The sequence below is a fragment of the Bubalus kerabau genome, chromosome 8 (genome assembly GCF_029407905.1).
Source record: "Bubalus kerabau isolate K-KA32 ecotype Philippines breed swamp buffalo chromosome 8, PCC_UOA_SB_1v2, whole genome shotgun sequence".
NCBI classification, from domain to species: Eukaryota; Metazoa; Chordata; class Mammalia; order Artiodactyla; family Bovidae; genus Bubalus; species Bubalus kerabau.
Genome location: NC_073631.1, coordinates 43,061,861 through 43,085,566, shown reverse-complemented (window position 1 = coordinate 43,085,566; position 23,706 = coordinate 43,061,861). Strand labels below are relative to the sequence as shown.

Here is a 23,706-nt window from a genome sequence, read left to right as displayed (position 1 = left end):
GAGTCGGACACGACTGAAGCGGCTTAGCAGCAGCAGCATTTAAATAACAGTTCAAAATTATTTGCAAACTACTGAATTTCTTGTCTTCGATTCACTTATCTATTAGTGTCGATTGTATTACATAATAGAACAAATCAAAACAGAGTGATTGAAATGACCTTAGCAATGAATTATGGACATGAACCTTGTTATAAAGGAGAAGGAACAGAATGTTCTTTATTGTGATTAACAAGGGTAAACTGATTGTCTATTATCAATTCTGAAAAGTGTATATGGATGAGCATATCATTTAACTGGGCTAGTTAAGTTTCTCTTAATATTTTTCTCCTTAATGATAAATTAAAATATTCAGTAAGAGAAGGAAAATATTAACACTGGGCTTATAAAATTTGAAAATCATAATTAACCTCAAGATTAAAATAATGAAAAAAAAGTTATGGCAAACAGATAACAGTTTATATAATCAAAGGATTATATAAATCTACTTATGAAATATAGGTATAAAACTTTGTGTCATTTAAGGATTCTCTTCCCCCAAAAGCCACATGATCCTTATTCAGTTGTATACTTCTCTACAATTACAAACACAAACTAGTGGAAGTCACTCTTGTCTCACGAATTATGATTAACACTGTACTTTAGAATAGGTCCTAAGTCAGGTTTTTACTGCATTGTATTTGGTATATTATGAAGTCACACAATTACTTACTACCAGCCAACTTGTGGGTATATATTATATGAGAACCACATGATAGTTCTGATAGTTGAACTGGTCATTTTCAGCCATCTAAGAAGGAAATGGCAACCCACTCCAGTGTTCTTGCCTGGAGAATCCCAGGCACGGGGGAGCCTGGTGGGCTGCCGTCTATGGGGTCATACAGAGTCGGACACGACTGAAGCGACTTAGCAGCAGCAGCAGCAAGTAAGCAATATTGTTCACAATAGTTTGATTTATTGTCGTATGATCAGCACTATGTTATGATTTACTCAAGTACATGGGCCTTTATTCTTAGCAATCTGAATTTGCAGTATCACATACCTTCCAGACTTTCAAATATAGAAAAACATTGTTACGGCTTTGCTTTAATAATGAGAACAATAAGGCAGCCATCTGAGTTCTCTATATCTGTCACCCAGGGATCAAACCTGGGTCTCCTGTACTGCAGGCAGATTCTTTAATGTCTGAGCCACGAGGGAAGCCCCTTCTATATGTGTAGATTCCCTTTAAGGTATTTGTAGAACTTTGTGAAAGCATGATGGTAGACAGTCATATTACACTGCATGCAGGACTGGGGATTTGGCTTAAGATGTCAAAGTTTCCTCCATTATAGTCTATTCTTTTAGATAAACAATGAAATTATTTTCTTACTGTGTAAAAAGCAGATATTTACTTGAAGGGTAAATTGATTCTCATTTTAACATTTTCAACTACATGTCTATATCCAGAATAAATAACATTTGAGATTAAATTGTATGTAATTATGTATGGATGTGAGAGTTGGACTATAAAGAAAGCTGCGTGCCAAAGAATTGATGCTTTTGAACAGGGGTGTTGGAGAAGACTCTTGAGAGTCCCTTGGACTGCAAGGAAATCCAACCAGTCAATCCTAAGGGAAATCAGTCCTGAATATTCATTGGAAGGACTGATGCTGAAGCTGAAACTCCAATACTTTGGCCACCTGATGCAAAGAACTGACTCATCGGAAAAGACCCTGATGCTGGGAAAGATTGAAGGTGGCAGGAGAAAGGGACAACAGATGATAAGATGGTTGGATGGCATCACTGATGTGATGAACATAACGTTTGAATAGGCTCCGGGAGTTGGTGATAGACAGGGAAGCCTGGTGTGCTGCAGTCCATGGGGTCACAAAGAGGCGGACACAACTGAGTGACTAAACTGAACTGATACAAATGCACAAATATTTAATGTGCTTGAGGATAAAGAGGAAAAATGCTTAACGTTGTTTACTATGAAAAACAGTAAAATGTTACTATGAAAAACATGTCTTTTTAAAAAGAGAAACTAATGAGCCAACGACATTAACAACCTTATTATGTCAAAGTACACCCTCCATTGATTGCCAAGTATAGCTGTACTTCTTTTTATCCACATAAAGGGACATGCTTTTGATCTGTATGCCTATGAATTCCTCTGCTTGTCTTCCAGTTAGAGTGCAATTGAAAATAAAAGTAAAGTTAGTTAATACTATTAGATAATATAAAAATACTCCAAATGATCCTTTACATTATTACTATTTAATCTCCAAAGAAAATAACTACTACATATGGGAATTTAGGAAATAATTCATACAGCAAACATGTTTTGTATTCACTGAAACTGTATGCTTTAAAAAAATTGGGAATAATGTGGAGAATTTAAATAGTATAGATATTTTTAATGAAACTTCCAGTATGCTAGCCAAAGACAGGTAAGGGTAGACCAAGTAATATCTTATATATTTGTGTATACACACACACACACAGGTCAAAACCATAATGAGATATCACTTCATACCTATTAGAATGGTCTAAAGAGTGGGAGTTCTCTTACTGTCTACATTTTCTTTCAGGAGTTTTGTTTTCATGTCTTATGTTCAACTCTTCAATTCTTTTTCAGTAAATACTTGGATGTGGCGTATGGCAGTAGTCTAGTTTCATTCTTTTTTGCATGTGAAGGTCAAGTTTTCTCAATACCATCTACTGAAGCGACTGATTTCCACTATGTATTTTTTTGGCTCCTTTGTTGCAAATTAATTGACCATAAATGCCTAGGTTTATTTCTGGCTCTCAAGTTTCTTCTATTGATCTATGTACCTGTTTTTATGCCAATCCCATGCTCTCCTGATTACTATAGCTTTGTAGTACAATCTGAAGTCAGGGAGCATGATTCAACCAGCGTATTTCTTCTTTCTAAGATTACTTCAGATAGCCAGGGATTTTTGTGGTTCCATACAAATTTTAGGATTCTTTTTTCTATTTCTGTGAAAAACGTCATTGGAATTTTGATAGGGATAATCTTTAATCTGTTTATTGTTTTGGGTAGTATAAACACTTTGCTGCTACTGCTAAGTCGCTTAAGTCGTGTCTGACTCTGTGAGACCCCATAGACAGCAGCCCACTAGGCTCCCCCATCCCTGGGATTCTCCAGGCAAGAACACTGGAGTGGGTTGCCATTTCCTTCTCCAATGCATGAAAGTGAAAAGTGAAAGGGAAGTCGCTCAGTTGTGTCCGACTCTTAGCGACCCCATGGACTGCAGCATACGAGGCTCCTCCGTCCATGGGATTTTCCAGGCAAGAGTACTATTAGGGTCCAACTCCTTTCAATTTATTACAGGAGAATTAATGCAGTTGTTCATAATTCCTTTACCAAATTTAGAAAAAAGAAACTTCGGTGCTCAAGCACTGAACACTTTAGCAGTATTAAATATTCTAACCCAAGAGTATAGAAAAACTTTCTATATATTTGTGTCTTCTTCAATTTTTTTTTCCATCAATGACTTAGTTTCAATCTTTTATCTCCTTCATTAAATTTATTCCTAAATATTTAATTCTTTTTGATGCAGCTATAAATGGGATTATTCTCTCTTAATTTTTCATTCTGCTGGTTTGTTATTCAGTTCAGTTCAGTTCAGTTCAGTTCTCAGTCGTGTCCGACTCTTTGCGACCCCATGAACTGCAGCACGGCAGGCCTCCCTGTCCATCACCAACTCCCGGAGTTCACCCAAACTCATGTCCATTGAGTTGGTGATGCCTTTTAACCATCTCATCCTCTGTCATCCCCTTCTCCTCCTGCCTTCAATCTTTCCCAACACCAGGGTCTTTTGAAATGAGTCAGGGCTTGGTATCAGGTGGCCAAAGTATTGGAGTTTCAGCTTTAGCATCAGTCCTTCCAATGAACACCCAGGACTGATCTCCTTTAGGATGGACTGGTTGGATCTCCTTGCAGTCCAAGGGACTCTCAAGAGTCTTCTCCAACACCACAGTTCAAAAGCATCAATTCTTTGGCATTCAGCTTTCTTTATAGTACAACTCTCACATCCATACATGACTACTGGAAAAAACGTAGCCTTGACTAGATGGACCTTTGTTGACAAAGTCATGTTTCTGCTTTTTAATATGCTGTCTAGGATAGTCATAACTTTTCTTCTAAGGAGCAAGCATCTTTTCATTTCATAGCTGCAATCACCATCTGCAGTGATTTTGGAGCCCAAAAATATAAAGTCAGCCACTGTTTCCACATCTATTTGCCATGAAGTGATGGGACCGGATGCCATGATCTTAGTTTTCTGAATGTTGAGCATTAAGCCCACTTTTTCACTCTCCTCTTTCACTTTCATCAAGAGGCTGTTTAGTTCTTCTTCACTTTCTGCTATAAGGGTGGTGTCATTGCATATCTGAGGTTATTGATATTTCTCCCAGCAATCTTGATTCCAGATTGTGCTTCTTCCAGCCCACAATTTCTCTTGATGTACTCTGCATATAAGTTAAATGAGAAGGATGACAATATACAGCTTTGACGTACTCCTTTTCCAATTTGGAACCAGTCTGATGTTCCACGTCCAGTTCTAACTGTTGCTTCCTGACTTGTATACAGGTGTCTGAAGAGGCAGGTCAGGTGGTCTGGTATTCCCATGTCTTTCAGAATTTTCCACAGTTTATTGTGAGCCACACAGTCAAAGGCTTTGGCATAGTCAATAAAGCAGAAATAGATGTTTTTCTGGAACTCTCTTGCTTTTTTGATGATCCAGCAAATGTTGGCAATTTAGTGTACAGAAACACAATAGATTTTTGTATCCTGTAACTTTACTAAATTATTTTATTAGTTCTAGCAGAAAACCCATGATACAAGGTTTAATAATGCACATTATATTACAACATTAATAATTTCAAGAATATTTCAGTTCTTTGTTTATTAAGAGCATATGATTAAAATAACAATTTGTTGCATTAGGATGACAATGTGGAATCTATGCCTAAGTATGCATTTTAGAAAAGATTAGTGGGAGAATATTAGAACAAATGAGTTAACTCATATCTCAGCAGAAACTTCTATAATGTAAAAAATATCTCAAATATTCAATGATAGTTTTTAAATAAAGTATGGAATTTTAATTGTTAAATAATTCTTGTTTGTTAAATAAAAATGCTAAAGCCAATGTCTGAAAATTTTGCAGGGAAGGAGTACTCATTTTCAATTTCTTTACGTCATAGAGAAGGCTGATTTGTGTACAGGACCACTGTGTGGTCCCTATATCACTTTCTTTCTTAGAAAGTGTAGTGCTTCAGTTCCCTTGAGCACTAAATTTGTTTAATAACAGACTGAAGATTGTTTTTCAAATGTTTTGTTGTTCTTTAGTCCCTAAGTTGTATCTGATTCTTTTGTGACCCCCAAAGACTGTAGCCTGCCAGGCTCCTCTGTCCATGGGATTTCCTAAAGCAGACTACTGGAATGAGTTGCTACTTCCTTCTCCAGGGGATCTTCCCAAAATAGGGATCAAACCCACTTTTCTTGCATTGGCAGATGTATTCTTTACCACCTGGGAAGGCTTCTGGGTGTTAGATATGCCAATTTTTAGAACTGCTTACCAAGAAAAATTAATTATTGCCTTAGTAGTAGTTATGAAAATAGTTTAAAAATATTGCTGCTATCATAATTGTGAGTGAATATATAGTCAAAAATACCACAAGTGAGCACAAAAATCATTTTTTATCTGAGATTATTTAGAATTTGCTTTCCTCATACTTTGTGTCCAGGTGCAGAACTTCAGCACAGTATAGACACATCTCAGGATAATGAGGTCCAGAAATTCTATGTAGAAATGAAAAGAGGCCATAGACCTCCTGATTAAATCTTAAAATAAAGATGGTGGAATATGGGTCTTTGAAAACAGATACTAAAATCTTCTGGGTAAAGAGTGGGACTTTCCATCATACCTTATGCCTTTAATACAGAAGACTTTGAAAGTATCTGGGCCACTTTTCCCTACTCCAGATTCAGATGTCTAACTGCCTATATGACATCTCCACTCGAATACCTTATAGTCATCATTAGCTTAACATCGTCATTTTCCCCACAAACCTGTGCCTTTCACAGTCTTCTCTTTCCCAGGAAATGACATGCACATATTTCCAACACTCAGTTCTGAAAAACTGGCTTATTTCTGAGTCCTCCATTTCTATAACATCCCAACATGTAATATGTTAGCAGATTCTGTGAGCCCTATCCAGAATCAGAAGACTTTTGACCACCTCCAGCTCTACCAAGCCACCATTTTCTCTCACTTTGATCATCAGTTAGTAGCCTAACTGTCTTGCACCTTCTAGTTCCTCTCCTCACATTTTCTTTCTATCCCAGGGCTTTGATCCCAGCCAAACCCACCAGATGAACTTTTTAAAACAAAATTCAAACAATACTACTCCTGTGGTCAAAAACCCTTCAGTAGTTTTCCACTTAACTCTAAATGAAAATCCTTTGCTGATTTACTAAATCCTGTGTCATCTGGCATTTTGATCCCATTTCTTCCTACGTTTCCCCCTGCTCATTCCAGTACAGATAGCCTCATTAGTCTTGGTGTTTTTTTGGACAATCTTGGCATGCTCCAGCTCTAAGGATTCTGGTGCCTCTCTCTAAAATGCTGTTCTCCCAAATAATGGCATAACACATTCATCCTCATCACACATCCTCACATTCAAGCTTTTGTTCATACCTTGAGTAAGCCTCCCTTGACCACCCATTTAATACTGCAGTCCCCCACTTCACAGCCCGTCTCTCTCTTCCCTGCCCTTCAAAAAGTCATTATTTGATATACCTAGGGTTTCCTTGATAACTGTCTGTATTCCCCCTCTAAAACTTATTCTCCCTAAAGGAAGGGATTTTTGTCTTTTTGTAGCTATTTTTTTTTTTAAATGTTATATGCCTAGCTCTAGAATACTGCCTGGCAAATAGTTTCCCCATAATACAAATATTTTGAAGTAATGCATAAAAGGATCAGAATAATCTTGATATGCAGAAGTGCTAGGTTGTTTTAATCTGTCAAGTCCTTAAATACCTATATCTATAACAGAGAAAAAGGAGTTATAAAACATCATCACTCTAGTGACTTTACTTGAAAGATCACTGGTGCTCAAGGCTAGTCGTATTTGCTGTCTCCTGATGACCCCCTGTCACTCATCATGATCCATAATAAACTTTGAGTGAAAATAGCTGTGACTTTGATCCCAAATTCCGCATATTCTTTGCTTTATAATTTCATTACTGGTGTTTCCTTCCAACTTGGTGAAAGTTGGTTCAGAGTTTCCTTCCTAAGTCTTCTCTTGGCTAAAAGGCACTGTGCCTCAGACTACCTGAACCTCTTAATCTAACCAATAATCATGCACTCACCATTGTAGGGGGTAAAGCATGGTTATCAAGGTTTTGGAAGTATTCAGGGTATCCATTCTGGAGTGAGCTCCTGTTGCCTGAACTGGGACAAGCATTTGATTACAGAGGAATTAAATGGCACAAGGAAACCCTAGGAAAGTTAGATTTAAGGATATCTGAAGCATATAAAACAAAAAAGATAAATATTGGGTAAATGTGAAAGTTAAAATGCTGCTTGACATATTTTAGGGGTTACAGGTGGAGGATTGTGTTGCAGAGGAACTTTAAAATGAAAAAGGAATTTTTCCAAACTACTGCACTCTAATATTCCTGTGAGAACCCCAAGTTAAAATGTATCCCCTCCCCTGACCCCCAGCCCTCTGTATCCTTTGGTAGCCACAAGTTTGTTTTTTATGAGTGGCCGTTTTCTTTATTTGAAGACTACATATGGCGCTGAACATAGCTACGACTTTTAGTGTCATTTTTCCAGGATACTGCAATAGAACTGATTCCAATAATGTGGAGCATTGCTTAACCGTCTGATGATACTGATTTTGATTTTCAGTTGAATATTGAGTACTCACCGCTTTCCGGTTGGATAGAACCTAGAGCAAGAATGGCCATCCCAGGCACAGTAAGGATCCCTTGCCAGGCAGCAGTCAGCACAGGCTGACCCGTAGATGTGGCAGCGATGCAGAGACACTTGGGCAAGTCCTTCATTGGAGCTCACATACAGCTGTTGCTATCAGAAGAATGACGGTGATTTATTTCAGATGTGGAAGTTAAAAGAGAACTTTCAGCAGGAACCCATAATATATGCCCACAGACCCTTGAATGCATTTTGAAACAGACTAAAAACAAGAAGCAAAGTACAGAAGGGTATAATGCCAAAATAAATAGAATTTCCCTATGTTAATATGCCTATAACATTACCTGACTTGTTTGAAAAAAAAAAAACAAATAAACACAGAGCACCATGTACTCTGAGCACCATGTAATGTTGTTTTAGACGTTTAGATTCATTGTTCTTTCAGATTTGAGCTGATGTATTACAGATTTAAATTGTGATGCTTGGTTTTTTCTTTGAATGTTGTCTCTTGGCAAAGCACAAGGAAGTGTTCTTATTATTCAAGTTTGGCAACTCATCACCTTGCAAATTTGAAAAAGTCAAGTCTAGGACATTTTTAAGTTGAGAAAAAATAGTAAGCATTAGATAAAAATTTTAAAACAATTTTCACCTGCTTTTGAAAGTGAATTATTACTCATTAGAGCAATTCTAAAACTATTCAGAAGATTGTATTTATATTTAGACATGTTTTAAATATTTTGTATGATCCACAGATCTTCAAGAACCTAAGTTATAAAGATTCCATCTTCCTTCATTTGTATGGTGTCAAGAGCTTATTATGATACTGCCCCAGTTCTCTTGACTATGCATAAAGTGGTTCTCAGGAGTTGAAGGGATAAGTTTCTAACTCAGAGTCCTTATTTTACAAAGGACTAATGATGTGTAACTCAAGTTAACATAGAATTTCTAAGTTGGAACTTGAATATATGCACATGTACACAAACATGTGTGTGTATATGTGTGTTTATGCACACACACATTTGCAAATTATATATAGATTCACAATTAAATCAGTGAGGGCATCATTGGTCTAACAGATTCTGGAGGCATGTCTCTGAGATTCAGATCCCAGTTTCCAAAATTTTGCTGGGTAACTTTTCTAAATCTCAGCTTCCTCTTTGGTAAGATTGGGACTATGTAGCACTTACTCCATAGATGTTTTGTAAGAACAATATAAGGACTAATTCCACATAAATTGCTTAAAATTGTTTCTGGTACCTAAGTGTTTAATGAATATTAAGTAATAGTAGTAGTTGTAATAAACTACCAGTGAACAAGCTAGCAATTTATACATTTTCAATCCTAATTAATCATTTGAATCACATCTCAGTTTACTGTGCCTAATATAAAATATTTTATTCAGATCAATAAATTTTTCAGAAAATAGGCTGAAAATTACTGATCCCCATTTGAGACATTCAAGCTAAAAGAAAACAATTGTATGTTTCAATAATAACCATTTCCCTAGAAATATTTTAAATAAATGTTTAGTGAATACATTAACAAATAGTACATCAGCTTCATTAACATATTCCAAGGAAATGTATTTATTTGAGGAAAGGATACAGGTAATTTCATTCTGTAAATAACCTTTTTTATTAATCTATATTCTGTCATGGAATGCAAGGATAAGTTAGAAAATAGAAGAGTATAAAATGAACAGTAAATTTTTTAGTTTGAGTATTAGAGAAGGTACTAAATTCATGGAATTTAAGTATATATAAAATACCATTGGCAATTTGCAGTTCTTTCACACTTAAAAAATAGTGCAATATTGTTAAAACAAATTTCCCCCAAATCAGTTACCTTGCCTTGAATATAATTGATTTAACTAAAGATTTTTAATTATCTATACTATAAGAAGCTGAGACATAGTTAATACTCAGTTTCTCCTGTGTGTGTGTGTGTTGTACATTGTAATTTAATGGAGTGGACTGTGTATTACAAGTTTACCAGTTGAATTAGAAGCTGGAATCTATAATTGTATACTGGGCTACTGTGTCACACAAATGGCTTTGTGTCCATTTTGAATTTTGCTCTGATACTTTCTCTTTCCATTAAACTACTTTCAACAAAAGGATTCCCTGCTGACTTCAAAGATTTTCTGACTTGAGATCAGCTCCCTAGGAAATTGGGGAAAATGACAAATGGCTTCTTGCTACTTGGGAAAATGTTTGTTATGCACCACGCAAACATTTTGACAGATGAGATCTTTAGCTTCCTTGTACCCTATTTATTTTTCTTCATAAAATTTCATCAAGTGAAAATAGTACAAGACTGATTGGAATACTTCTTTATCTATAACAGACCAAATATGGTGAAGAACACCAAAGTTATATCATTAGTTATGCTAACACATAAAAACTTTATTCCATATTCCAAGAAAAATAAGTCTTAGGCTCTTATAAGAGTTACCACTTTATCTTAGGCAATTTATATAAGTTAATTCATTTGTGAGAAAAGCATTACCTTGCAGAGGCAGATGTAGGTCAGTGAAGTTAATAATTTATTTATAATTTAGGGTCAGCTTGGTATTCAAATGCACATCAGTATCATTCTGAAGCCTATCCCATTTTTGACTAAACTGCTCTGCCCCTTAGAACTTTTGCTTAGGAGACAGTGCCTTTGGGGTCTGGAGAGGTGCACGTTTGGCAAATGCAGAGACTGGAATTGGGCTTTTTCTTCCCATGGTCATTGTGTATCTGCACGTGCAGAAGCATATTAGATCAAACATTTCTGATAAAATCATAGTAAAACATTTATTCCCCAAACCTTGAAGCCTGATATGGCTTAGATTTGAGACATTCATATTTTTAAGTGACATGTAAACCTTATAAAATAGTACTTTCTTAAAAATAAGCATAAAAGAATGCACTGCACATTTCAAACATTTGACAGTAGCAGGAACTCAAAAGAGGAAAAGAGGATTGATCATGCATTTCAAGTCCCTGAGAATGCTTATGATGTTATAGTAGCCCAAATATTGTGCTAAATTCTTCCTTCAGAAAGATTATTTTTATTTTGGTTGGCTTCACACACCGTAATATTTAAGAATAGAGGATATAAAAAAATTGGAATATCTTGCTGCATACACACACATACACACATATATATTCTACTCTAATTAATTTCTGTACAAAAATAAACCTATTTTGTCTTCCACTAAAGCTAGTAAATTCCATATCGAAATTAAACGTGTGGTATATTATGAACAGTATTAATTATTTTGCTAATACTAAAATTAAATTTTCAAAATTATAAAATACATTCTTCTACAATAGTAAAATTTTACATACAAAGAAAATAAACATGGTCTTGTTTTTACCTTTTTGGATGAAATCTTCATTGTTGTTATAGGAGCATGATTCTAAAAAATAAAAAAAAAAATTGTTAGTTGCTCAAATAATCCTTAAAAAGGATTTTATATGAAAATGCTTTTTATGCTAAAATTCAAGACATCATCATTTCTCTCTATATGCACATATATTTTCAAAGTTTAGCAATAATTATCTATAAACTTTATTTCTTCTGTTAAAAATAAGGACAGATTAGTTACACAAATATATGCCTAAACTAAAAAAATAAGTAGAAATTATAATACATCTATCAAGATAGTCATTAGAAATAAATGAAAATTAGCAAAACTTGAGATAATTGAAAAAATTGTACGTGAAATATTGAAGGCAATAAATAATTCATGATTGGATCTGGGTGCTTGGTGGGGGGCAGTGGAATGGTACCCCATTTTATTCCTCCACAACAAAAGCATTTTGCATAAGACACTATAGTTCACCTGTCAAATGCTGCTATGAAAAGAAGTATTTGCCTGAACTAGACATGTATGGGTGTGAGAGTTGGACTATAAATAAAGCTGAGCGCTGAAGAACTGATGCTTTTGAACTCTGGTGTTGGATAGGACTCTTGAGAGTCCCTTGGACTGAAAGGAGATCCAACCCTAAAGGAGATCAGTCCTGAGTGTTCATTGGAAGGACTGATGTTGACGCTGAAACTCCAATATTTGGCCACCTGATACGAAGAGCTGACTCATTTGAAAAGACTTTGATGCTGGGAAAGATTGAGGGCAGGAGGAGAAGGGGATGACAGAGGATGAGATGGTTGGATGGCATCACTGACTCAATGGACATGAGTTTGGGTAAACTCCTGGGAGTTGGTGAAGGACAGGGAGGCCTAGCATGCTGCAGTCCATGGGGTTGCTAAGAGTTTGACACAACTAAGTGACTGAACTGTACACTTATTAATCCTCTTAGTTGAAAACAAAAGAATATTGTTAGATAAGGTTTTCTTTTGATAAGTGTGAATTAGTAAAAGAACCTAAAAGTTATCTGAAATAGTTATCCTTTTTTAAAATTCCTCTGTTCTTAACTTTACTTCTTACATATCTTTAGTTCCTTTTAAAGATTAAGGATTAGATTTGTGATAATGTGATAAAGTTTTATGAAGCTTCATCTGAGTAACTCAAGCATGCACACGCTGCCAAAATCAACTCTGCCCATAATTATTTCACTTTCTGGAGTTATGTGTTCATACAAACATTTAAAAGAGAATATAGTGACATCTCTAAATACTCAATTGCAACAAATCATGACATTCATTAGAAATGCACACACATACAGGGCAAGATTTGCATTTATATCCACCTAGGGAAATATTAATAGTTGTACTTTGAATTCAAGTTAAGTTTAGGGAAGTTGGACATACTTTCAGAAAAAGTTCTGAAAAGAGGATTAAAGAAGATATTATGGTTCTGTGCTCTTGAAAAACAAAGTGCCTGGTTTTTAAAAGCTACACTGAGATTTCTGCAGTATATCAGTGTGACACTTAGCTAAGGATTTTTTTCCAATTTAAATGTATTATTTCCTCAAGTACCCATCACAGTGTATCATACACACCCAATTATTTTTACCTCACCTCAAAAAATGTGACACAAACACCATGCTGAAGACAGTAACTTTATTTGGTAACTGTCTCTCTCAGTTTAGCCATATCAATCACTGCCACACACATCCGGAAGAAAGCTCAAGCATCCTTAGTCTCTCTTGGGTTGATTTCCCCCTACATGCATTTTGACTGACTCTGTTTTTCCACTGAGAGTTTATTCTTTATGATGATAACACCAGCATAACTCATATAACAGATCATAAGTAGTTAGCACATGATCAGAATACCTCACATTTTTAAGACCTTTCCATAGACTGTATGTTTGGGTTTGTGTTAAACTCAATTAACATTTTCTGATTATCAAAAAAAGATATTTCAGAATTAAAAATGAAGTGCTAAAATACAATCTTTGTGCTATCTTCAAGAAAACTACTGAATAAGACACTTCATATTATTTTGGCCATTCATGTTGCCCCTATTGAATTGAATGAGAAATGTATTGTTCGGTAAAATGTGATTTTTGGTTAATCCAGTGACATTTCTTTACAAAGCAAGGCATAGAAATGGCACTTGAATGCACATGGTTAATATTTTGTGAGCACAATATTAATCCATTAATCACAAGGAACCTGATGCCAAAGTTAGTCTAACATTAAAAATTGTAACTTTAATAACATAATGGGAAATTGCCAGAATTACTCAGATTCTGTATTTGCTTTTTAAAAAATATTTCTTCATATTTAAAATGTATTAGCATAATCTAACATCATTGTATCCTAGTTACTTATGCGCTTAAAATCCAGTATCATTGGTGACTGTGGAAACATATATTAATACATTCTAAGTTCAGTCAACTGAGCAAGGCAACTTTCTGGATTAGCAATAGTTTGCACTGAGGGGTTTTGAAATGCTATTTTTACTCCAGTACAAGCTCACTCTGGTCTTTTAGTGTCCATGACCATTGTTTCTTAGTTAGTTTAGTCAGAAATAGAAGTTTGCAGTAGAATTAATTCCATACCAAAGTTTCTTCAAAATCTGGCTGTGCTTTACTCATTTTTCCAAATGCAGGTAAGAGGGATTGTTTGAACTATCAATATAATGACCTATATCTTATGGAGAGAAGGGTTTTCAGGATGCCATGTACCTGTTCTCCAGGCTCACGTGTGTGTGCCTGTGCGCTAAGCTGCTTAGCCATGTCTGACTCTTTGCGACCTTATGTAGCCCACCAGGCTCCCACGGGATTCTCCAGGCAAGAATACTGTAATGGGTGGCCGTGACCTCCTCAGGGGATCTTCCCGACCCAGGGATCAAACCTTCGTCTCCATGTCTCCTGCATTGGCAAAGGGTTCTTTACCACTAGCGTCACCTGGCCTGAATTTTCCTCTACATGCCTTTTTTTGTTGTATTTTCATTTCTTTTTATCCCAAATTCAAGGACAAAGAGAATAAACAATGCAATTCCAAGACAGAACATGAAGTTCTAAGTTTAAAGAGACAACAATGTTTGTTTTACTTAACTAGAGTGACATTTGAATTGAAAGCAATAAAACAAGAGAAAACAAAGCAGTTTTTCTTGAAGTTCCTGGCAAAAAAATATGAGAAAGTTTTTCTAACAATCAATAATGTGGACTTATGTGGGTCTCAGTGGCTTGTGAAGCAAATGATAAAAGCCCTTTTAGGGCAGATAGTCTAGACCTTGACCATAAGAACTCATTAAAAAAAAATAATGATGACATCAAAATTCTTCAAGTTGTGATGATAGCTAAATACTATTTTTTTTTATTTTGAGATAACCTGAAATGTAAAAAATGACTTCAGAAAAATATTTGTTCTATAGTTCTTATTTTATCTGGTATTTCCTACTCTCAAAAATTTATAACATTTATTTATTTGATGTTTTATCCATTTTTTTTCCTTCCAAGCTGTCATAAGCTTAGAATTCCATTTATCATGCATGTGCTGAGGATAACAGAATAGATGTTCAAACCTTAAAGACTTCCAGCTCCTCCAGAATGAGCTCACTGCGAGCAGAGCTGTTAGTAGGAAGAACAACCACCTTCTGCACAGTACCCCGATCTAAGAGAAAGAAACAATGAGATGTAGGAAACAAAGGCATTTAGACATAAGACTACTGGCTTAACAATTTACAATATTATTTATATAATTACTTGCTGCTGCTGCTGCTGCTAAGTCGCTTCAGTCGTGTCTGACTCTGTACGACCCCATAGACAGCAGCCCACTAGGCTCCCCCGTCCCTGGGATTCTCCAGGCAAGAACACTGGAGTGGGTTGCCATTTCCTTCTCCAATGCATGAAAGTGAGAAGTGAAAGTGAAGTTGCTCAGTCGTGTCTGACTCTTAGCGACCCCATGGACTGCAGCCTACCAGGTTCCTCCATCCATGGGATTTTCCAGGCAAGAGTACTGGAGTGGGGTGCCATTGCCTTTACCAGCTGAGCCACAAGGGAAGCTATATAATTACTTAGTCATCAAAAATGAGATTGTATACATTGAGCTATTACCATTTGCGATATTCTTGTTTCACTGTACATCTCATATGTTTAAATTGAGATCAGTTCAAAAGGAATTAATAGGAACATTTTATTACATTTTGCACATTTGCAGTAGAGCCATTTAACTATGAGAGAAGAAAAGAATGTCCAAATGTTTTATGAAGTCAAAAGTTCTATTTCTAAACCAAGTATGTGAAATATTCTTAACTTTAAGTTTAGCCCTTAAGAATATTACTCCTCCTAAACAACAATATAAAGTGACAGTCTCAAATTTCTGTTAACATTGACATAAAATGATTTGATTATGAGAAAAAATTATTATTTAAAAATATTATTATAGAAAAAATATTATGAATGCATTTTTATAATAATTGTCTTGTAAATCACCAGTACTAGAAATTGGCATTTGATCTGTAGCTGCAGAGAGTTTAGACAAAGTAAAATGTTTCACTCACAATTCAAAATAATTTTAAAAGCAGAAACATAGCTGTGGCTTTATTTCAGATGTGGGGATCAAAAGCTATGAGAAACCTAGACAGCATATTAAAATGAAGAGACATTACTTTGCCGAAAAAGGTCTGTCTAGTCAAAGCTATGGTTTTTCCAGTAGCCATGTATGGATGTGAGAGTTGGACCCTAAAGAAAGCTGAGTGCCGAAGAATTGATGTTTTTGAACTGTTGTGTTGGAGAAGACTCTTTTGAGAGTCCCTTGGACTGCAAGGAGATCCAACCAGTCCATCCCAAAGGAAATAAGTCCTGAATATTAACTGGAAGGACTGATGCTAAAACTGAAGCTCCAAAACTGTGGCCACCTGAACTGAAGAACTGACTCATTGGAAAAGACCCTGATGCTGGGAAAGATTGAAGGCGGGAGGAGAAGAGAGCAACAGAGGATGAGATGGTTGGATGGCATCACCGACTTGATGGACATGAACTTGAGCAAGCTCCGGGAGTTGGTGATGGATAGGGAAGTCTGGCGTGCTACAGTCCATGGGGTCACAAAGAGTCGGACACGACTGAGTGAGTGAACTGATTCATAGAACAATTCTATGATTTTCACAATTATTGTTTTCAGTTGGGCATGTTTCTTTAGAATATTTAAACTATAGTGAAAGGTTCAAATTAGATGGGTCAAATAAACTTAAGTAAATAAAAAGGTACTTGTATTTGGGTCTTCCTTGGTGGTCTAGGAGTTAAGAATCTGCTTGCTACTATAGACAACACAGGTTTGATCCCTGGTCCAGGAAGATCCCGCATGCCATGGAGCAACTAAGCCCTCAGACGACAGCTAGTGAGGCAGCTGCCGACAGCCTCACACCCTAGAGGTCATGCTCCGCAGCAAGAGAAGCCAGAGCGATGAGAAGCCTGAGCACTGCAACAAAAGGCAACCCCGGCTTGCCACTACTTCAGAAAGTGCCAGTGCATCAGTCAAGACCCAGGGCAGCCAAAAATAAATGTTATTAAATCTTAAGAAAGTACTTGAATTTCTCAATCGGGACTTCCCTGGTGGCTCAGACTGTAAAGTGTCTGTCTACAATGCAGGAGACCAGGTCTCTAATTTCTCAATTAGAGACTGCCAAAATGAAGATGTCTAAGTAAATATAATATATACAGAAATGTTACTTATGTCAAAAAATTTAGTTAAGAAAATTTCATCTGTAACATAAGCATTTTCTAAACATATAATTATGTTATTCTACCAATCACTTAAATTTTAGGTTTAAAAAAAACTAGTTGCTGTGGCGGATTCATTTTGATATTTGGCAAAACTAATACAGTTATGTAAAGTTTAAAAATAAAATAAAATTAAAAAAAAACAAACTAGTTGCAACTTGGTAATGTGAGGTTAAAGTAAATTTGTGAGTCCTTTGAGAAAGTAAAAATATATTTCCTTACCAAAATATGTTCCTGTTAAAATAACTAATGAGTTGCTTTGTGAATATCAAGTCATGACTCTCTTAATGAGCATGTCACTGTGAATTTGTAATTTTGACAGGTGCATTATCATCAACAGACACTAAAGCATCTTTTAATTCTGTTGAGAAATGTCACTAAGAAGAGATACTTGAACAGAGTCGTACAGGACTTAACAACTAGGAATCTATTAGTGATGAACTTCCGTTGTGGCTTAGCTGGTAAAGAATCCACCTGCAATGCGGGAGGCCTGGGTTCGATCCTTGGGTCAGGAAGATCCCCTGGAGAAGGGAAAGGCTACCCACTCCTGTATTCTTGCCTGGAGAATTCCATGGACTGTGTAGTCCATGGGGTCGCAGAGTCAGACATGACTGAGTGACTTTCACTTAAAAGAAAAAACTTGAAACCAATACTACAGGTCCCAAACCTCACATCTCAAGCTGTGCGATTACATAGCTAAGCATTACTCTGACATAAAAATTCCATTTATTATTTATAATTTCTACTTTATGAATCTAACTGTACAGTAAAATAATTCTTAATAAAAAGTAAACTCTAAGATTTTTACCAACTAAAAAAATTAAAACCTACTAAATAATAATAATGATGTTTATACAGAAAAATAAGGCTTAAGAGATTTTGTCCAAACAATCCTTGGACCTTTACAAGGATACAAACTTTAAGCACCTGTTAAAGTTTCAAACTACACTCTATAATACAAAATTCACTTCTAAGCCATACTTAAAAATACATAAAAATCCTAAAGATTTGTAGGCTCTAGATATAATTAAGAAACCTGGACTTTTCTCTGTTTCATCGATTAACTTCTTTAGAATTAGTTCCGTACCAATTTGTACTAGTTTCTTGGAAGATAATTACTGCAGGTATAAACTGGAAGTGGAACAACATTTAGGCATATGGTTCAGAGACACACCACAACTGAAAATAGGTGAAGGCGCTTGGAGGTATTCCCTAGTTTCTGTTAACAATTCGGCACAAAGAACAGTGCAAACTTCTATGGGAATAGTATATACCAAAAACCCTAAAATTAAAGCCTTGAAATTATAACACCTAGGGAAGGATTTGTGTGATATTGTGTATGTGTGTGTGTGTGGTCTCTGTGTGAGTGGGTAGGTGAAAAATTAGGGTGTAAAACTATCTTTGTTTTAGGTCATGTTATCATAAAGATCATACTTTTATTTTTTTTAAGTCACGACAGAGTTTTATGGTTTCCGGCTGAAGCTTGCAAGGACCAGTGTCATCCTCAGTTCAGTTCAGGTGAGTTGCTCAGTTGTGTCCGACTCTTTGCGACCCCATGAGTCACAGCACGCCAGGCCTCCCTGTCCAACACATGACAGCCATGACCACTTCCTGGGTGGAGACTGAGCAGAAGCTATGAGTGGAAACTGAGCACAATCCCAAATAAAGCTGCATGAAAGGGAATCTTGATTAAAGCCAAAGCTATCAGCTTTGAAAATAATTTTATTAAGTATTCTCAAATGAGAGAACTGACTACTTTTTTTACCTAATGTTTTAAGTAACTGTGTAAGTGTGTTATTTGCTCAGTCGTGTCTGACTCATTTCGACCCCTTGAACTGTAACCTGCCAGGCTCCTCTGACCATAGAATTCTCCAGGCAAGAATACTGGAGTGGGTAGCCATCTCCTTCTTCAGGGTATGAGAACATTATTTTACAGAAACAATCATTTCTTCTGAAAAAAAAAAAAAAAAAAACAAAAAAAAAAACAAAAAAAAAAACAAAAAAACCTATAACAAACGTATTTTATTCCAGCCATTTACAAAATATAGCACAATGAACAGCTATAAAAATGGGCTAATAAGAAGCAAAAACTTACTTTTGACTCATTTGTGATGAAAGGCAGAACATTACTTTTATTTGTTGTTTGCTTTCCTATTTTAGTTCTTTTTTGTTTTACTGTTAATGTGAGTAGATTTCCCTTGAGAGACTATTAAAAGATAAAAATACATTTTCTACCTAGTAAAACATCAACTTATCTGAAATTCTTCCCAAAAAATCAGTTAATTTAAATATTAAATATCAGTAATTTAAATATCAGTTTCTACTGCAAAGTACTATTGGAATCATTACAAAAAAAAAAAAAATCATAGAAATGCAAGATCCCTATAGAGAAACAAATATTTAATGGATGCCTACTGTGTGCCTGGATCTATGATAAAAATACATTGTTCCAAGAAATAAATATGCATTTTAATTCCTGTACTATTGCATATTTATACTTGAATTGACACTTTATGAGGTAGCATAGCTCCAGAGTTCATTATACTGGTTCCTTTCTCATTAGTGTGTCACAAATGAACACATTTGTTCTCATTCTACATAATAAAGCTTTCATATACATAAATTAGAATAGTCATTCAAATTGTGGATTCAAATATGAATGGAATAGTTTTAAATCCTCTGAGAATCATCACTATTAACAATTCAGATTTTATGAGACTTTGAACTTTTATAATAGGGGGACTATTTTAAGAAAGTGAAAGTGAAGTCGCTCAGTCGTGTCTGACTGTTTGCAACCCCACGGACTGCAGCCTCTCAGGCTCCTCCGTCCATGGGATTTTCCAGGCAAGAGTACTGGAGTGGATTGCCATTTCCTTCTCCACGGGATCTTCCCAAGTCAGGGATTGAACCCAGGTCTCCTGCATTGCAGGCAGACGCTTTACCCTCTAAGCCACCAGGGAAGCCCTATTTTAAGTAAGATAATACATAAATACCAAAAGAGAGTTGTTTGGATTTTTCCCAAACACTTAAACATGAAAGTGAAAGTGTTAGTCGCTCAGTCCTCTCTGACTATTTGCAACCCCATGAACTGTAGCCTGCCAGGCTCCTCTGTTCACGGGACTTCCCAGGCAAGAATACTGGAGTGGGGTGCCATTCCCTTCTCTAGGGGATCTTCCCGACCCAGGGATAGAACCCATGTCTCCTGAATTGGAGGCCGATTCTTTACCTTCTCAGTTACAAATGAGGAACTCTAAAGTTTATGGTAAGTTCAGCTCTGACAATTAGTCTAGTTTTCTAAAAAAGAAGGTTTTTATAAAACTGGACAATAATAGTTTCTTTAAATTGAAGAATATCTAATTATCCAATGAAACCCTGCCTACAATCTCTTACCACTACAATTTTATCATCCAAGATCAGTTTTCACGTGTCAGCCAAAGGTTTGAAAATGTCTTCATTCAGTTCAGTTCAGTTGCTCAGTCGTGTCTGACTCTGTGACCCCATGAATTGCAGCACTCCAGGCCTCCCTGTCCATCACCAACTCCCGGAGTTCACTCAGACTCACGTCCATCAAAGTTGAGTGTAAATAGCTCTACCGCCTGTCTGTTTTATTCATTGGCTTTTTGTCTGCAGGCAGATTGGTGGCTCAGACGGTAAAGAGTCTGCTTGCCTTTCTTCTACAGCTGCCAAGAATATACAGAACTCAATCTCTTTCTCAGATCCCTCTGAGTATATCTTTATACCCTCCACACTCTGGTCTAAGCATGAACACTACGTTCAAGTAGGTCTTTTTCAAATTCAAAAATCAGACCTTCTTACCTGCCATTCTCTGAACACCCTGCAGTTTGGGATTATCCTATTTAAACTGTGATGCTTAGAATCATACATGACTATTCAGTTGTTTCACCACTATGCAGACCTTGCTGAGATGGGACTATTTAAAAGACACAGCAGTAGTTTTCCTAGTTGTTTTCCTCAGGTGACTGGTCAGGATCTCTAGTACTTGTAATCTCAGAAGCAAAGATCTCAGCTCCAGTGTGTACACACTGACAAGGCTCCACTTTAGATGTGTTTGTATTTCTGCTCCTCTTACAAACTACCTGACTCCTATAGTCTCCAGTTCAGATTTTCAAGAGACAGATTTAATTTGGTTCAACGTAGTCATGATGAAGTCACATCGTAAACCATTGCTTGGTGGACATATCAGCGGGTCGAGTGCTCATTTGTCATTTCAATCAGTTGTGGAACCAAGCCAATATACATAAAATTCCTCATGGCTACTCTCTAAGCTGGCCCAGGTTAATTGGATAATTTCTCTCAAAATGTATGGTAGACAGTTCTGGTTTCTTTTCCAAACTTATTCACAAAACCTCAGTTCTATATACAGAAAATACTTTTGAGGTATCCTTGGGCTAAATCATTCACTACTAAGTAAATAAATGGATTTAGGTTGTCCTTCACCAATTTTTACTCATCGGTTTATGAAAAATATTACTGATGTCTCAAGAGCTCAAAGTCTAAAATTTGCTTTTTTAAATAACGATTCTCATTTAGAAAATATGCGTTCCAGAATGTCTATAAAATTCCCAATTACTTATGTCTACATAAAGTCATCTCTGAATCTATTAGCTTGAAGATGATAATACAGTTAACAAATGTCTTCCGTCTGGAGGTAGTGAGTCTTTCCTTGAACATATACAACATAAATTTCTTTTATTGTTCTGAAGGACTGGGATATACAATACCTTATATTTCCTCGGGAAAAGCATCATGCCTGCAATATAGTTACAGTGAAGCAGAGTATCTTTCTTTTCTCCTTAAGCCTCAGTTTGCTTGTGTGTAAAAATAAATTACAATGATAAATTTTGCAATGGGTATCTGTTACTATGGTCTATCCAGAATCACTTTCCCTTTCTTGGAAATAGCACCTTGAGACAACTTTTGGAAACAACACCTCTCTCATTCTCCATCTGCACAGTTAAGGAGTGGAGTATCTCTCAGCCCCAGGGAGATGCCATGACTTAGGTCTGTGCAATTAGAACATGTCTTTGCCCCTATGATTCATGCAGGAGTGGGCATAGAAACAAGTCAAGGCTTAGCCCTTCTTGAGAATTAGATAGGTGGGAGCCTCTTTCCATCTGAGATCAGGACTATTAAAGGCTTGTAAATCTGGAGGTCATTCCTGCCACCACAGGCACAGACTCCATCTGAGAACAAACAATAAGGAGGAAGGCAGAGCTGAAAGACGGTGAGATAAATTCCTGAAGACATCACTTCAGCACAAACTCGGCTATATCTGAGGCTGCCTCCTACATTTCCCAGTGGAGCACACAAAAATTTACTATTTTTAGCTAGTTTAAGTAAAGTGTAAACAAAGTCACTCTCTGTTGAAAAAGTTCTAACAAATCTAAACGAATAACACATGGAAACTGCTTAGTATGATGTCTAGTACATCAGATCAGATCAGATCAGTCGCTCAGTCGTGTCCGACTTTTTGCAACCCCATGAACCGCAGCACGCCAGGCCTCCCTGTCCATCACCAACTCCCGGAGTTCACTCAGACTCACGTCCATCGAGTCAGTGATGCCATCCAGCCATCTCATCCTCTGTTGTCACCTTCTCCTCTTGCCCCCAATCCCTCCCAGCATCAGTGTCTTTTCCAATGAGTCAACTCTTCGCATGAGGTGGCCAAAGTACTGGAGTTTCAGCTTTAGCATCATTCCTTCCAAACAAATCCCAGGGCTGATCTCCTTCAGAATGGACTGGTTGGATCTCCTTGCAGTCCAAGGGACTCTCAAGAGTCTTCTCCAACACCACAGTTCAAAAGCATCAATTCTTTGGTGCTCAGCCTTCTTCACAGTCCAACTCTCACATCCATACATGACCACAGGAAAAACCATAGCCTTGACTAGACGCACCTTTGTTGGTAAAGTAATGTCTCTGCTTTTGAATATGCTATCTAGGTTGGTCATAACTTTCCTTCCAAGGAGTAAGCGTCTTTTAATTTCATGGCTGCAGTCACCATCTGCAGTGATTTTGGAGCCCAGAAAAATAAAGTCTGACCCTGTTTCCACTGTTTCCCCATCTATTTCCCATGAAGTGATGGGACCGGATGCCATGATCTTCGTTTTCTGAATGTTGAGCTTTAAGCCAACTTCTTCACTCTCCACTTTCACTTTCATCAAGAGGCTTTTCAGTTCCTCTTCACTTTCTGCCATAAGGGTGGTGTCATCTGCATATCTGAGGTTATTGATATTTCTCCTGGCAATCTTGATTCCAGCTTGTGTTTCTTCCAGTCCAGCCTTTCTCATGATGTACTCTGCATAGAAGTTAAATAAGCAGGGTGACAATATACAGCCTTGACGTACTCCTTTTCCTATTTGGAACCAGTCTGTTGTTCCATGTCCAGTTCTAACTGTTGCTTCCTGACCTGCATACAAATTTCTCAAGAGGCAGATCAGGTGGTCTGGTATTCCCATCTCTTTCAGAATTTTCCAGTTTATTGTGATCCACACAGTCAAAGGCTTTGGCATAGTCAATAAAGCAGAAATAGATGTTTTTCTGGAACTCTCTTGTTTTTTCCATGATCCAGCGGATGTTGGCAATTTGATCTCTGGTTCCTCTGCCTTTTTTAAAATC

The 23,706-nt window shown here is 36.6% G+C and overlaps 1 protein-coding gene across 2 annotated transcripts in view; it reads right to left on the bottom strand.

The window, feature by feature from the left end:
- SEMA3C (semaphorin 3C) overlaps positions 1 to 23,706 on the bottom strand; it is a 213,517-nt gene that overhangs the window by 10,277 nt on the left and 179,534 nt on the right. For both annotated transcript variants that reach the window (XM_055590119.1, XM_055590118.1), the window contains exons 13-15: positions 14,874 to 14,962; positions 11,314 to 11,355; positions 7,945 to 8,102 (exon numbers count right to left, since the gene is read on the bottom strand). In XM_055590119.1, the coding sequence (XP_055446094.1) occupies positions 7,945 to 8,102; positions 11,314 to 11,355; positions 14,874 to 14,962 (289 nt within the window). The remainder of the gene's footprint in view (positions 1 to 7,944; positions 8,103 to 11,313; positions 11,356 to 14,873; positions 14,963 to 23,706) is intronic.